The following is a 15584-nucleotide window of genomic DNA, read 5'->3' on the forward strand; positions in this document are numbered from 1 at the left end:
CCTAATATAAATTATTGTCGCTCACCCATTAACAATAAATAAATTATTTATTACAATATTAGTAGGACTAGAAAAAGCATGTAACTCCGTTTCGCCAACATATGTTCGTCGCGCGGTAACCGTATATTTTTCCAGGATAAAAATTATTCATTCCCGGAACCCAAAGTATCTCTATACCAAATTTAATCAAAATCGGTTCAGCTATTTAAGCGTTAAGAGGTAACAGAGAGACACACACATTTCCGCATTTATAATATGAGTATGGGTGTACGGACCTCTTTACCGTCTATGGTCGGTCGTTGTGCTCGCAGCGCGGCGAGCTGGTGCGCAGCGGCGGCGAGCGCGGCGGCCGACAGTCGGTTGAACTCGTCGAGGCAGCCCCACGCGCCGCTCAGCGCGATGCCGCGGAGCACGCGACCGACGCATGCGCTGTCCATTGCCTATTGACGATTAATAATGCGCATGGAAATCTTCCCTAATTGTCGTAATCAAGAACACACCCGAATGTATGAAACGTAAGAGCCTCAAACAATGCACTTGCATTTTGCACCTTGTTCAAAGGAAATAGAAGGTAAATATCATTTAACTGTCCGCTGTCGCCGGTCGGTAAATAAGTGCTTACTCACCGGGAAGCCATTGCGGCGTTACCATGGTAACGTCCAAGCAACGCCAGGCACCTCTACGTAGCTGGAAAGCGCTGTTTTTCTTAAAGTTAAGTTTAAAACAGCGCTTGCAGCGACATCTTCCGACGCTCGGGATATATGACTGTTGCCGAAAAATTACGAAAATTTCTATGCGTATTATTACTTTGGGAGCACTGTACCTACAGTACTTCATAATCTGATTAACTTTGTAAGTATACAACAGTTACACAATAAACTTAACAATTTTAAGTAGGGGTTTTAAGTATACGATTTAATTGTGTGTGAACAGTGACCTCGTCGCAGTTGAAGACCAACACGAGGCGGCCGAACAAACCACCCAAGGCCTTGACCGACTCGGTCTTGCCCGTGCCGGCCGGACCGAAGGGGTTCCCCACGAGACCCAGGTGCAGAGACTGAAATTAATGAGTACAAATTAACATTGAAAAATTATATAGGAGATACCAAATAAACATCGAAAAGATGGACAAGGAAAAATAGTGTAGGAGATAGCAAATGAAGTCGAAAGCCAGTCTCCTTGTTATGTGACTTTGATGAACAATGAACATGAACTTCATGCTATAGTCATAATTATTTTGACATTTGAACATTTAAAAATTAAAAATTTTAACGAATATTCGTAAAAATATTTACAATACAACTTTTTAAATTCTGTTTTATAAAGCTCAAACGTCCTAATATCGACACTAATATAAATATAAAGTGTATCTGTCTGTCTGTTACCTCTTCACGTCCAAACCGCTACAACGATTTTCTTGGAATTTGGTATGGACATACTTTTGAGTCCCAGGAAAGGACATAGGATACTTTTAATTCCGAAAAAAATTACGGTTCCCGCGCGATGAACGAATTTTGGCGCAACCGAGTAGCGGGCGTCAACTAGTTGACTAGTAGTTAAGCAATGATCAAAGTTACATTATTAGGGGACAGAACCCCAACTGGAGTGAAGAGATAGATTTTCAGAGATAACGTTTAAAACTCATTTTTCGATAATCGGATTATCATCGTTTTTTATGCATATTTCCTGTGACATTTTTCATCTTACCTGAGTAAGAATTAGGAAGCATTCATCAGTTTCGCTGGTCCGGACAAACTGTCCCGTTTGGACGCCCAGGTATTCGTACGAGTACGGAATCGTCGCTAGCGCCATCTTTGCCACTACGTCGTTGTCTTGAAAATAAAATCTGAAATTGATGATTTAATGTGATTATTTTATTTATTACAAAAGCCAAATATTATTTTACAGTATAATTTAACTTTCATATTTAAAATGTTCCTTTAATAATACTTAATTACTTTTTACTTATGTTTCTGAAACTTACTCAATAAAATCAGAAAAATAAATTAGCCTCACCTAAGTTGTTTCTGCCAAAGCCAATCGCTCGTGGCTACGACGTTACCTTCTATCAAGCTCTGTACCGCTAGTATATGGAAGTCGCATTGCAAAATTAAAGCTTGTCTCCTATATTTCTCTCCTTCATCTTCGACCTCAGCTTCTGCATAGTATACGCTTTCTTTCTCCAAATTACTTTTCAATTCGTGCAGTTCTTTAGAATTAATAGCCTTTTCGACTTGCTGCGTGAATCTTATATTTTGAGTTAAGCATATAATTTGTGTCGGCAACGAGAATGGGTCCTGCTCCAAAACGCTACTCGTCTTTAAGCATTTCAAAGTAAGATTCTTCAAGGAGGACCGAATTTCATTTTCAAAGTTTTTCAGCCATACCTGTAAAAGTATTAATTAAACTTTCAAAAGAATATGATAAAATAATAACTTACCAATAATGCCAGGTTTTGTGACTTTTGTTTTTGTTTATCTATATTCATCAGCGCTTTTAATTGGCAAACATAAGCCAATAGCCTACTCTGTTAAACCTCAAAAATCGAGCAAAATGTTATGCGACTATTAATCTAATATTGAATATAAGAGCTAAGTAAACTACTAAAGCAAGCTGGAAATAAATAGCTCACCTCGACAGAGCAGTCAATATCAACAGACTGATCAAGTTGGAAGGTCTCGCCAAAGTGACTGCACAGAGCGGTTATAGACAGTCCACCCGGTCCTAACTTCACACCGGTAATACCAGGGAACAGTTTCTTCAGGTGCGTCTGCATCACGGCCTCCCTACCCTCGGCCCCCGCTCGCGCTTCACCGAGTAGCTCTAGCAAGTCATCATCACTAAGGAAATACAGCCTAGGAAAGATGGTACGTTTATCCTGAAATCATTTATGTTTATTTAGTTATTTTGTATATTCAAACTGTAATAGTTATTATAGATTATGTAAAGTGCATTTTAAATGCGGCGCGTTTCAATGTATAGATTTAAAGGGACAGGTCTCGAAAGCAGTTGTCTACTTACTAATGTCTCATTTCTTTATTTCCATACTTACGTCCATATACTGATTTAGCGCTGATTGGCAACTGTTTAGTTGCTCTGAAATAGAGTCCAGCATGGGTTGGAGCCTCGTGGACTGCATCAGGACCGATAGGCGCGGATCGGCTTCGAAGATCCGAGCGACCTGTTTGAATGCTTGGTCTACTTTGCGGAACTTGGCCCCCAAATCACCCTCATCGGTAGCTAATATGGGCTCCAAGTACAGCCACCTGAAAAAACCGAAATCAGAATTTAAAATGAATACCCGACTATTTCTATATGTTACAGGTACATTATTTCTAAAATCTATGATCATGAGTCATGAACCAGGGGTCATCATCTTAGATTTAAGAAAAAAGATTAGGAAGTGATTGGTTCTCATCAACTTTTCTGTTATAGTCCAGCACGTAAATTCATTAGTTCACAGGGATTATTTTTGTAACATAATTAAGCACTAGTAATATCACAGACATAGATCATGATAGATACCGCATGAAGTGTATGTACTTCGCGTGCCGTATCGCGTTTCCAAACGACGAGCAATGCTCGTCTTTCGAAAGTCTGTTCTTTAGTCTCCTATCGGAATCGGACGCCAATCGGAATTTTTAAAAAATGCCTAAATGCCTAAAAGTGTCGTATTGAGCTATAGAAATTCAAATAGAAACGTTGGCCTAGATAATGGTTTCTTATCATCGGTACGACACAGTAGCTATAAAAAAGTGGCACGCTCGTTTTCATACAAATGGAGCGACATGCAGTATCTATCTTGATATATGTCTGTGAGTAATATGGAGGACAAGGAACGGAATTATAATATGACGTCCGCAACTCCGTTGCGCCAAAATTCGTTTTTTTTTTATTAAATAAGGGGGCAAACGAGCAAACGGGTCACCTGATGGTAAGCAACTACCGTCGCCCATGGATACTCGCAACATTAGAAGAGCTGCAGATGCGTTGCCGGCAACGCATCTGCAGCTCTTCTAATGTTGCGCTTGCCTTTTAAGCTTACGCTCTTTTCTTGAAGGTTTGCAGGTCGTATCGGTCCGGAAATACTGTTGGTGACAGTTCATTCCAGAGTTTTACAGTGCGCGGCAGAAAGTTACGCGAAAACGCAATGTGGAAGACTGCCACTCATCAAGGTGATGAGGATGGTATATTTTTCGCGTGGGACGATAGCGAAAAGTTGCAGGTGGTATGATTCCGAACAATTCCTCAGAGCACTCCCCGTGATACAACCGATAGAGGATGCAGAGTGAAGATACATCTCGGCGTAATTCCAGGGGGTCCAAGCTGTTTGAAACACTATGGCAGTCAACAATTCGAGCAGCCCTTCGTTGGATACGATCCAGAGGGAGCAGTTGGTATTTTGGCGCCCCTGCCCAGAGATGAGAACAATATTCCATATGAGGCCGAACCTGCGCCTTGTAGAGTTGTAGGCGTTGGTCCGGACTGAAGTACTGTCTCGCTCTGTTAAGAACGCCAAGCTTCTTCGAGGCTAATTTGGCCTTACGGCTTACCCTCAAGATGATATCGGAACTGGACTTCGCTCGATATGTTGACGCCAAGTAACTCAATGCTAGGGGAGATGGTTAAAGATGTGCCCTCGAATTATTATGTTTATGGCACGGAACCGTACATTTTTCGGGATGAAAAGTATCTTATGTTCTTTCCCGGGATTCAAAGAATCTCTATACCAAATCCTATTAGCAGTTTTGGTGTGAAGAGGTAACAGACAGACAAGACAGACACACTTTCGATTTATAATATGAGTATGGAAGTATCGATTCTTTACTTGCTTTTAGTCCTTAATATGCTCTCATCTATTATGTCCCCTTGCGCTATTATGGGTTTAACGTTAATTCTCCGTTCTTAGGGTTCCGTACCCAAAGGATAAAAACGGGACCCTATTACTAAGACTTCGTTGTCTGTCCGTCTGTTTGCCCGTTTGTCTGTCTCCAGGCTGCAGGTATCTCAAGAACCGCTATAGCTATTTCTAAAATTTTCACAGATTGTGAACTAATACTAAAAACAAAATAAATTAATTAATTATTTTAATTTTAAGGATATAATCTTTCATGAAATTCCATCTATTAAAAAAGCAAAGCGTAGTTATAATATTAATCGTTTGAAATTTTTGTGTGAAAAATACATCAATGAAAATTATACTGAATTTAGACTTATATTTACTGATGGTTCGAAGCATGGAGACGGTATTGGAGCTGCGTTCTTAGATACCTACTCTGATTATTACAATAAATTTAAAATTAACGCGAATATCTCAATAATGCATACCGAACTCGTAGCTATTGCAAAAGCTTTGTTGTATGTTGCTACATTGGAAAATGTAAAATATTTTATTTTAACAGATTCCAAGAGTGCACTACAGCATCTGGCTCGATGTACCTCGGTGTCACGAGGTCTACCGATTGCCTATGATATTCTGAAAATAGTTTGTCAGTTATTAGGTACAAATAAAATCATTAAAATACAGTGGATTCCATCCCATGTCAGGCTTTCAGGCAACGAGGACGTAGATGCGTTGGCTAAGCAGGGATGCTCAGATGGGATGCCTTTGTCTATCGACCCCTATCACACGGAACATATTTCAGCTATTAAATTAAGATGCTACGAATTATGGCGCGAATATTTCGATAAGAGGTCATTAGACAAGGGTATCTGGTACAAAACCATACAGCCGCACCCGACACCGTCTCCGTGGATTGATTGCTCACTCAGTAGAAACGATATCATCCTGACTTTAAGACTTAGATCAGGTCATATTCCTCTCAACAATTTCGGATACATGATGAAGAAGGTCTCATCGCCTAACTGTCATACGTGTGGGGTTAAAGAGGACGTGTATCACGTCCTATCAGAGTGTGCACGGAACGAAGTTGCAAGAAAACATTATTTTAATTCGCGTCTTAATGATGTGGGCTATTGTAACACAATTCTGGCTTCGCCAAATACAGAAGTAGCTAATTAAATCTTAAAATCTTAAAAGTTGTCAAAATTATTTTGAAGGATCGAGGTCATAATAGTTATTGTTAATTATTATTTCTTTGTTTGTTGTTTTCTGATTTTGTAATTAGTCTTAAGAAATTGTTACTGAGTGGCATGTTCGTTATTGAATAAGCTCATTAAATAAAGATTAAAAAAAAAATGAAAAAAAATTAAATATTTAAGGGGGGCTCTCATACAACAAACATCATTTTTTTTGCTATTTTTTTGCTAGATATCAATAATGGCAATAGGTACGTACGTAAGTACTTGAAATGTTTACAAAATACTCAGTTGCAAATATACTTTAATAATAAAATAAAAATTAAATTAAAAGATGGACAGATGATATAAAACATGTAACAGGTAGCACCTGGACTAGACTGGGAAGGAACAGGGAAAGGTGGAAAGCCCTGGAGGAGGCCTTTTGCCAAAAGGGCAAACAAGCTTAACATAGAAGAGCAACAAAGAAACAAAAGAAAACTGCAGCTTAATAAAAAGGCTAAAATAAATAAATAAAATAAATTTATAATAAAATTTAAATAAAAGAAATAATTAAGGGGCTCCCATACAAAAAACACATTTTTTACCAATTTTTACTCTATATTCCTGCGAGAGGCCGATTATTTAAGGCATCATATTTCAACACATTAACGTTAATTAACACTCACGGAGATTTAATTATTACTGAACTTTAATTTTACAATTTTGACATCCATACTCCAAATTTTTTGTATCAAACTATTCATTAAATTAAAACTAGGTTTTAATTAAACATTTCTCGGTCGTTAATGAATTAAGTTGAGTAAATATTATGTTATATGTATCGTCGTTTCGCCTGCCAAATCCTGTAAGTGTTTTAGTCAAATTTTCAGGGGTAGACAATAAACTATTTTATTGAATGACTGATGGATATATCAATAATTTAAAGGTCTTAGTTCATTATCAATGAGTCCAATAATCATAAATCTATACGTGAGAGCCATGCTTCGGCACGAATGGGCCGGCTCGACCGGATAAATACCACGTTCTCACAGAAAACCGGCGTGTAACAGCGCTTGCGCTGTGTTTCGCCGAGTGAGTGAGTTTACCGGAGGCCCAATCCCCTAACCCCTACCCTATTCCCTTCCCTACCCTCAACTATTCCCTTCCCTTCCCTTCCCTACCCTCCCCTATTACCCTACTCCCTCTTAAAAGGCCGGCAACGCACTTGCAGCTCTTCTGATGCTGCGAGTGTCCATGGGCGACGGAAGTTGCTTTCCATCAGGTGATCCGTTTGCTAGTTTTCCCCCTTATTTCATAAAAAAAAAAATAGTTTATGTTTACCCCTGAATATTTGACTAAAACACATGATACAGGATTTAGCAGGCGCCACGACTGATTTTTTTTAATTATAAGAAGGATAGATAATAAAAGAGCCAATTTAACAAACATATTTATTAAGACGTACATTGTAAGTACAAATAATTATTTAAAGGAACATATAAATGCAACTAGGTATATTCTGCTTGTAGCTTACACAAAATCAAGAAGAAATGGCATTTATATCTTAGACTTTAATCAATACTCTAAAACAGTTAAAAGGAATTCAAGACATAAAGTGCGACAAGGCTCTAAAATTTAAATAAACGTGGGCGGGGGCGCTGCTGGTGAAGGAGAACTGTCAAAAATGACGTTTTTGTATCATGGCAGCGTTAGTTCCTTTTTTCGCCACGTTCATTTAAGCCTTGTCGAGCTATACATTCATATTTTGTTTTCAAAAACGTATCATTTTATTGGTGATATTGTAAAAACAAAACCACTATTACAAAACATGTAAGTATAATCAATAAATCTAAAGTTATGTACAAATCTTTGGGATAGAAACATTGATCGATTGATATAAAATCCTTAAAAATGTTATCCTTAAATGCTAAATATTTTTTAATTATACTTAATGGAAATAAAAATTAAAAATAGTATTTTACTATTTATCGTCTTAGTTATTATTAATGACATACGTAATATAATTCATAAACTAAAAATAAAATGTTCAGGAGGTACATTCATTGATTAAAAGCATGTTGGTACAGTCAAAACTGATTACTTGTTAGATATAGAATAATTATCTAATATATATTCATATAAGACTATTTGTTTACAGCAGGGAGACACACATTCATATAATCTATTGACAATTGACATTACTAGTTATATACATACATATTATAATATTTTAATTTACAAATATTCTTATTTTTTATAAATATATACCTTTTCATAGCCTACAAGTATTTAATTAAAATAACAATGTATATAAAATGTATGGCACCTAGGCATACGTTTTATTATGGCAATAATAATTTAAATTGAAGTATACCATTTGTATCATTTTGTTCACCAACTATGAGTATGCTTTACGTTGTACAAGAGCGATAGTTATCCGACCGTTTGGTTATTTCTGATAAATAGTAATTCATTTGTGTATTAAGTTCTCCTATTTCTTTTTCTAATTCATTCAGTTGCTCACTGTGGCCGTTATACAGTTCTTCCATGCTAGCTAACAGTTTGAGTTGTGTTTGAGTGTCACTTGCCAGTTTGGTTGCTCTGCTCAATAGCAGCTGAGCGCGCTCTCTTGAATTTGAAGTTTGGTTAGCCCTTTCAGCCAGAGATATGTTCGTTTGCTTGAAATCTTGTCTAAGTTGCCTAGCTTTTTGTTCCGCTACTTCAGCTCTATTCACAACATCATTGGCTTCCTGCTTTACTTGTTCAGCATCGCTCTCAATTTTCAAAATATCCTTCTGCAAATTGGATAAGTTCGTTTTAAGACCTTCGACATGATCAAGAGTTTCGTTAGCCTTTTTCTGTGCCTGTTCGGTTTCTAGTGCTATAGGTATTAAATCACCTTTTGCTGCATCGATATCACTATTAGCTTTTTCAATAGCATTTTCTGCTGCATCTTGAGCCGCTTGGGCTTCATCTAATGCATTGGATACTTTGTTGGCAATTTCAAGGGTTAGGTTGGCAGATTTATTTACAACTGTTGCATTTAATTTAAGAGCTTTTGCTCTATCTAAATCTGGAGCTGTTTCGGATATAATATTTTCAATGTCAGTAAGCTGCGAAACTGTTGAATTTATTTTATAGGAAAGTTCTGTTATTTCCTTCGGTTCTATACTTATTGACAAGTTTAATATTTCATTTGCTAATGTACGTATATCAGCAGGTGTATTTGTTGTATTCGACAAAAATTCTTTAAGCTCAGCTGTTAAATCATGGCTGGTGTTAGTTATAACTTCAGCTGCGGTTTTAAAGTCGTTTGCTTTATTAAACAAATCTTTAGCTCGTGACCGCACGGAAACTGTATCTTGTTTAACTTGTGAAACTTGTCGGTAAAGGAACTCTGCACTAAGTTCATGCTCCTTTATTCTGTGTTCTGTTTTATTTGCAAAATCTAATGCTTGCTCAGCTTTTGTAATTGCACCTTGATCACAAGATATACCACCACATTTTCCACAACCTGCGCCTCCACATATGTCACAGTTGTCACTTTCTTGTCCACACATTTTTCCGTTAATACTTGGTAATTGAGCATCTAGATTCGAAAGCTGTTCTCGTAATTCTTCTAATTTTTTGTCATTTTCATTTTGAGTATTATTAAAGTTAGCATATTGCAATTCAATAAGCCGATCAGTATTTTTTATCTGTCTGTCTGTATTAGCTATTATATTTTGCACACTTTCAGCCTCATCAGCAGCCTTAGAAGCCCTTTGTTTGGCCTCTCGCGTAAGGTTTAATGCTCCCTCTAAATTAGCTTCTTGTAGTTTGGTTGCGTTATTACCTAACTCTAATGTTTTTGATTTTAAATTGTTAATACTTGTTCTTAACGCTTCTAATGACACATTTCCAAGATTTATTTTCGATGTTATAGCATTTAAGTTATCATTGCTATCCCTAACTTTAGTCTCTGCTTCATTAAGTTTGTTTTGTAGGGCTGATACATTTGACATAAGTTCAACTACCGTATTCTGACCAAGATTAGCACTTTTGAGTCCAGCTTCAACATCTTGTAATTTTTTTGTCATTTCTTCAAAATCTCTTGTATAAGCACCTGTAGCGCCAACTACTTTTATTTTACTCGCATTTCCGATAGCATATTCTGTTTGTAGTTTAAGATCTCCAATAATTTTATCCCAACTGTCAAAACATTCTCCACATCCATAGCATTGAGGAGCTTTACCAAGATAGCCTCTAGCGCACATGTCACACTTATATCCACCTATGCCAGGTTTACAAACACACGCTCCAGTATCTCGCATACATTGCTGTGATACAGATCCTAGGAAGTCACATTCACAATGGAAACATTCAGTGTTTGGATCACCCCAATAGTTTTCTTGGCATTGGTCACATTGTCTTCCTCCGTGGCCAGGTTTGCAATCACATTTTCCTATATATGGATTGCACTGTGCTGAAATAGATCCAATAGGATCACATTCACACGGGTCACAGCCTTTTCCTAGTGCTATCCTCCAATGATTTTCTGTGCACTGATCGCAATTAATACCCATAACGTTATTGAAACAAGGACACTGTCCTGTGACCCCATCGCAGTTTCCTTTCGTAAAGTTTGTTCCTAATTCTGAACAGTTACATTTGTAACATGATTTTTCAAGTGCATCACCATAATAGCCTTCTTGGCAGACTTCACAGTGGTCTCCGGCTGTATTGTGAAGGCATCTTAAGCATTTTCCAGTATATGGATCGCAGTTACCTGGTTTTGTAATATCAATATTATCACTACAATCGCATTTTTCACAAGTGCCTTTAATCGGGTCTCCGTAATAATTATCGGCGCAAACATCGCAAAGTAATCCAGCGTAACCTTCTTTACAATCACATACTACATCCTTTGTTTCAGGATCTAATTCACACCGATCAGCGTGATTACTCTTGTTTGGATCACCCATTATTCCCGGACATGGGCAAAGTCTGCATGGGATATCAACGCCTAGTCGAGGATCCCCATAATATCCTTCAAGACACCTTTCACATCGATGTCCTTCTGTGTAATCTCTACACTCTCTACAAGCGCCCGTTTTGTCATCGCATTCAATAGCGTGCCCATTACAATCGCATTGTTGACAATTGGGGAAATTAAAATAGCCTGGTTGACATAGATCGCAAGCTCGACCGTAAGTGTTAGCTCTACACTTACATTGACCACTTGCAGCGTCACAGAAATTGTCAAGAGACCCTATACTATTACAGTCACAGCGTTTACAACCAAATTTGCTAAAACCGTATGTACCTGGAGCACAACGGTCACATCTAGAGCCAACGATATTTTCAACACACTGACAGTGGCCAGTGTAAGGATCACATTGATGACTTTTAGAACCTGTTGGATCACATTGACATGATTGAGATCCGTTTCTAATGAAGAAACCTATACTAGCGTGATATTTTTTACAAACATCTGGAATATTATCTCTACCAAGATCAAAATAATAGGGGTCATTGCAATTATTACGTGTATAATCATCTTTTACTATAGGATCATTCGATAAAAATGGTATGCTATCAATGGAGGGAACTAAAACAATTGAATCTATTAATACGGTGGCTCTACTATTTGGTGAACGGCGATCTTGTTTTCCTAAATAAATACGGATTTCTACTTCTTTGTCCTTTTCTAGGCAAACTGCAGGTTGAACAAGAACACTTCGACTATTAGCTGGAAGAGTCGTGTATATGGTATCATCCTCCGGACGTACGTTAGCACATGGTGAATCAGGATCTATTGGATACGGTCTTTTTACTATTATTGTAGCTTCTTCCCAATTTATATTGGATTGCGGCTCGTACCTTATTAGGACGTTGTAATCCATGCTTCTTTTCAAATCATTTATTCTAAATACAAGTGTACTGCTTTCGGGTACTTTCATGAAACCTGGACCCGTCCAAGTTTCTTTCCTACCATCGGGATAATTTTCCCTTATAACAACATGACATATCTGACTTAGGATAGCATTATCATCTATTTGAGAATCACATTGACTCGATTCAGCTTCTATTACAATAGAATCTAATGCACCAACAAAGAAGTTTTGTAGCGGCTGATCACAGCGTCGCCCAGTTACATTAGGACGACATTTACACTGACCCGTAATAACATCACAATCTCTGTCGATAGAACCACCAACATCACAATCACACGCTAAGCAACCATCGACACTATCTGATAATCCATAGAATTCTGGCAAACACTGATCACAGTTTCTTCCTGTCACATGTCGTTTACAAAAGCAATTTCCAGTTAGAGCGTCACATCCTCTTTCGTTGATCGTTCCTAGTTTATTACAGGTGCATGACTCGCACCCATCCGGATTTTGTGGGTCGAAATTCCAGTATCCATCCTTACACTTATCACATCTCGCACCATCAACATACAATTTACATAAGCAACGACCCGCTGTTTTGTTATTAGCTATGTCATCTTCGTCGTCACACAAAACCTCAGTGTCTGTAGTTCCTTCAGGGTCACAATCGCATGGCCTACATATATCGGGGCTCTGAATATCTAAACTCGGGTCCTTGTAGAACGTAGGTTTGCATCGTTCACAGTTAACACCCATAGTATTATGTTGACAATTATCACAAACACCGCCACTTATCTTGCCTGTTTTGTTGTATACGGCAGCATCAAAATGACATGTGGTCGCATGATTATTACACGTGCAGCGCTTGCAAGCGTTGGAAGTTTTACCCACCGCCGGCTGCCAAGGTAAGTCGTTGTAAAAATCTTCACAATATTCACAATTCAATCCTCTCGTATTATGGGTACATTCACAACGTCCATGAACCATATTATTTTTCGATTCCACTCCCGGCATCGGTAAACATCTCGAAGCGTGCCCGTAGCACGAGCAAGAGCCGCGAACGGTCATTTCGTATATGGAATAGTAGTATTTCTCTTGAATTTCTGCTCTATTATCTAGTAAGTCATCGCCCAGCGTATGAAGTTTAGTGAAGTTTATTCTTAAGTTGGTCATCCTCAACAGATTTTGGACCTCCTCCGAATAAGGATTCGTAACGTTTATCGTCGGCGGGAGCACTCTAAATATCACTTCACCCTCAGTGGACGGCGCGACACCCGAGTAGCGAGATTCACAGACGACTTCGGTCAGGCTCCGCTGATTGTGCTTCGGAACGGACGGGAAGGCTTCGTCGCAGTTGTGGGCGAAGTAGCGGTACACGCGCCAGGTTTTTCCGAAGTCGAAGGATCTCTCCACGAGCATAGCGGCCGGTCGGAACGTCTTGAAACGAATAATCAAGTGCGTAAAATGAAATTCGGCCTCCATGTTCAACTGTACGAAAACGTTCTCCTTGCCATTCTCGGACTGCCACCACGACTTGTCCCGCGTTCCCGGCTCGTACCTGTTGATTATCTTGTGTATCTGATGGTTCAGGTGGGCGTTCTTGACGGTGCTGTTGCTGGAGTCACACCAGAAGCACTTCTTTCTCTCCTCGAGATGGGACACGATGCAGTATCGCTCGCGGGTGCGCTCGCCGCAGGTGGAGGAGGCGAAGAGGCGAGCCTCGCGGCCGATGAGCAGGTTGCCGGTGGCGGGGTAGCAGGAGCTGAGCTCACAGGCGCGGTCCAGCAGGCGCGGGTCGGCGCGCTGGCGGTCGCGGTCGCGGTTGTACACGGCGGCGGCGCCCGCGGCCAGCGCGATCACAAGCAGACACGCACGCCAAGCCATGGCGCGATGTGCACTGGGCCCGGCTGCCCCGCGCCGCCCCGCGCCCGCGCTGCTCTCGCGCACGCCCCTCCCGCCCCCGTCCCTACCAGGGACGGACTCCGAGTCTTACGGAGCTTTTGAAAGCTTTAATTAAAGCAACTGTGCAACTTATGAATAACTAATAAACGCACAGCCAGCGTGAACTATGACTTATATCATAACTAGCGACCCGCCCCGGCTTCGCATCGGGTATAAAATATATAGCCACTGAAAAAATTATTAAAATCGATTCAGCAGTTTTGACTTGTATTTATTTAAACTACCCGTGGCCCGCATTGGTCGGTACCGCCGCAAAAGCTACTTCCCGCAATTTTTAAATCTGTATTATCTTCGAAAATATTCATTTAAATCATATACTGTAAAGGGTCATATAGATCTACATTAAATCAACAGTGTATTTAAGTTATTTAATTGGATAAGGATTCATGCTGTATTTATTAAAATTGCTTCGAAAATTAGCCATAGTTTGTCGTAAAAACAAAATGTCAAAAAAATGTTATTGTGGGATATTCATAAGAGATAGACATATACCATTGCGGAGTTTTCTGTAGACCTTTTCATTGTGTACAATACTTGCTGTAGCATTATTTTGATAAATCTCGTAGGGTTCAGCCTGCGTTTGCAATGTAAGCGGAAAAAAATTATATTAGAAACCTTAATATGATTTATGAAGACCTATTCATAGACATACCCCACACGCATAGGTTAGATGAAAAAAAGTTACACAATAAGGGCCCGTTTCACCACTTCCTGATAAGTGCTGGATAGGCTATCCACCACTTAACTTGACAGATAAAGTATGGAGAATCTGTCAAAAAAGTTGTGAATAGCCTGTCCGGCATTTTATCAGGAGAAAAGTGGCTGTGACATACGGACGGACAGACAGACAGACAGACAGACAGACATGACGAATATAGACAATACAAATAAGGGTTCCGGTTTTTGCCATTTGGCTACGGAACCCTAAAAAGCGACTTTGTTTTTTTTTATAGATTATTGTATTGTCAAGTTTCCGTAATCTTGTATTTTCTTCTACAAAAATCATTTAAAAAAAATATTTAAGTACATTGTACAGAATATGACATTCACCAACTTCTTGAAATAGATAAATAAATAATATTATGATTATATTTTATACTTAGTTCAGACTTCAGAATAGCTTTGTAATCGTTATTCAAGTTTTATTTCTACTTTATAACATAAAGCTTTGAACTTTTCTTATCTATAATATAAAAATGTGTCGCTGAATGTGTTACTAAGCACAAAACTCGAGAACGGTTGGACCGATTTCGCTAATTCTTTTTTTTAAATATTCCTTGAGGTACGAGGATGGTTCTTACGGAGAGAAAAATTATAAAAAAAACTGAAAAAGTCTAAAAACAACACTTTTCTATACTCCCATACAAAAGATTTGTGATGATACTTAAAAGTCAATTTGAACTTTAATACCACTAAACCTAAAAAACACAAATTTCTTTATATATATAAAAATGGATTTTCAATTGTGTTAGTAATGCTAAAACTCGAAAACGGCTGAACGGAAAAAGCCCAGGGAAGGTTTTAAAGTGACACGAATAATGAATATAAATCAAAACTGCTGAATCAATTTTAATAATTTTTTCAGTGGCTATATATTTTATACCCGTGCGAAGCCGGGGCGGGTCGCTAGTAAAAGATAAAAATGTACGTCTTGTTCTATACATTTATCAGATCGAAAGGGCCGCTTGTACACAAAGGCATAAAAACAAGTTGTAATCCGGCCCT

The 15584-nt window shown here is 38.7% G+C and overlaps 2 protein-coding genes across 3 annotated transcripts in view; both read right to left on the reverse strand.

Annotated features, from left to right (window-relative positions):
- LOC121729029 (cytoplasmic dynein 2 heavy chain 1) overlaps positions 1-15584 on the reverse strand; it is an 80390-nt gene that overhangs the window by 26021 nt on the left and 38785 nt on the right. For both annotated transcript variants that reach the window (XM_042117412.1, XM_042117413.1), the window contains exons 26-31: positions 3053-3266; positions 2633-2878; positions 2017-2387; positions 1708-1846; positions 938-1057; positions 276-440 (exon numbers count right to left, since the gene is read on the reverse strand). In XM_042117412.1, coding sequence (XP_041973346.1) covers positions 276-440; positions 938-1057; positions 1708-1846; positions 2017-2387; positions 2633-2878; positions 3053-3266 — 1255 coding nt within the window. The remainder of the gene's footprint in view (positions 1-275; positions 441-937; positions 1058-1707; positions 1847-2016; positions 2388-2632; positions 2879-3052; positions 3267-15584) is intronic.
- LOC121729030 (laminin subunit beta-1) lies at positions 8295-13791 on the reverse strand. The gene has a single exon (XM_042117414.1). It carries the CDS (start codon positions 13779-13781, stop codon positions 8433-8435), a length of 5349 nt encoding a protein of 1782 aa, XP_041973348.1. The 5' UTR covers positions 13782-13791; the 3' UTR covers positions 8295-8432.

The sequence above is a fragment of the Aricia agestis genome, chromosome 7 (genome assembly GCF_905147365.1).
Source record: "Aricia agestis chromosome 7, ilAriAges1.1, whole genome shotgun sequence".
Classification (NCBI taxonomy): domain Eukaryota; kingdom Metazoa; phylum Arthropoda; class Insecta; order Lepidoptera; family Lycaenidae; genus Aricia; species Aricia agestis.

Excerpts from the sequence above, each read along its gene's own strand:
- LOC121729030 (XM_042117414.1), bottom strand. The coding sequence starts at position 13,781 with ATGGCTTGGCGTGCGTGTCTGCTTGTGATCGCGCTGGCCGCGGGCGCC.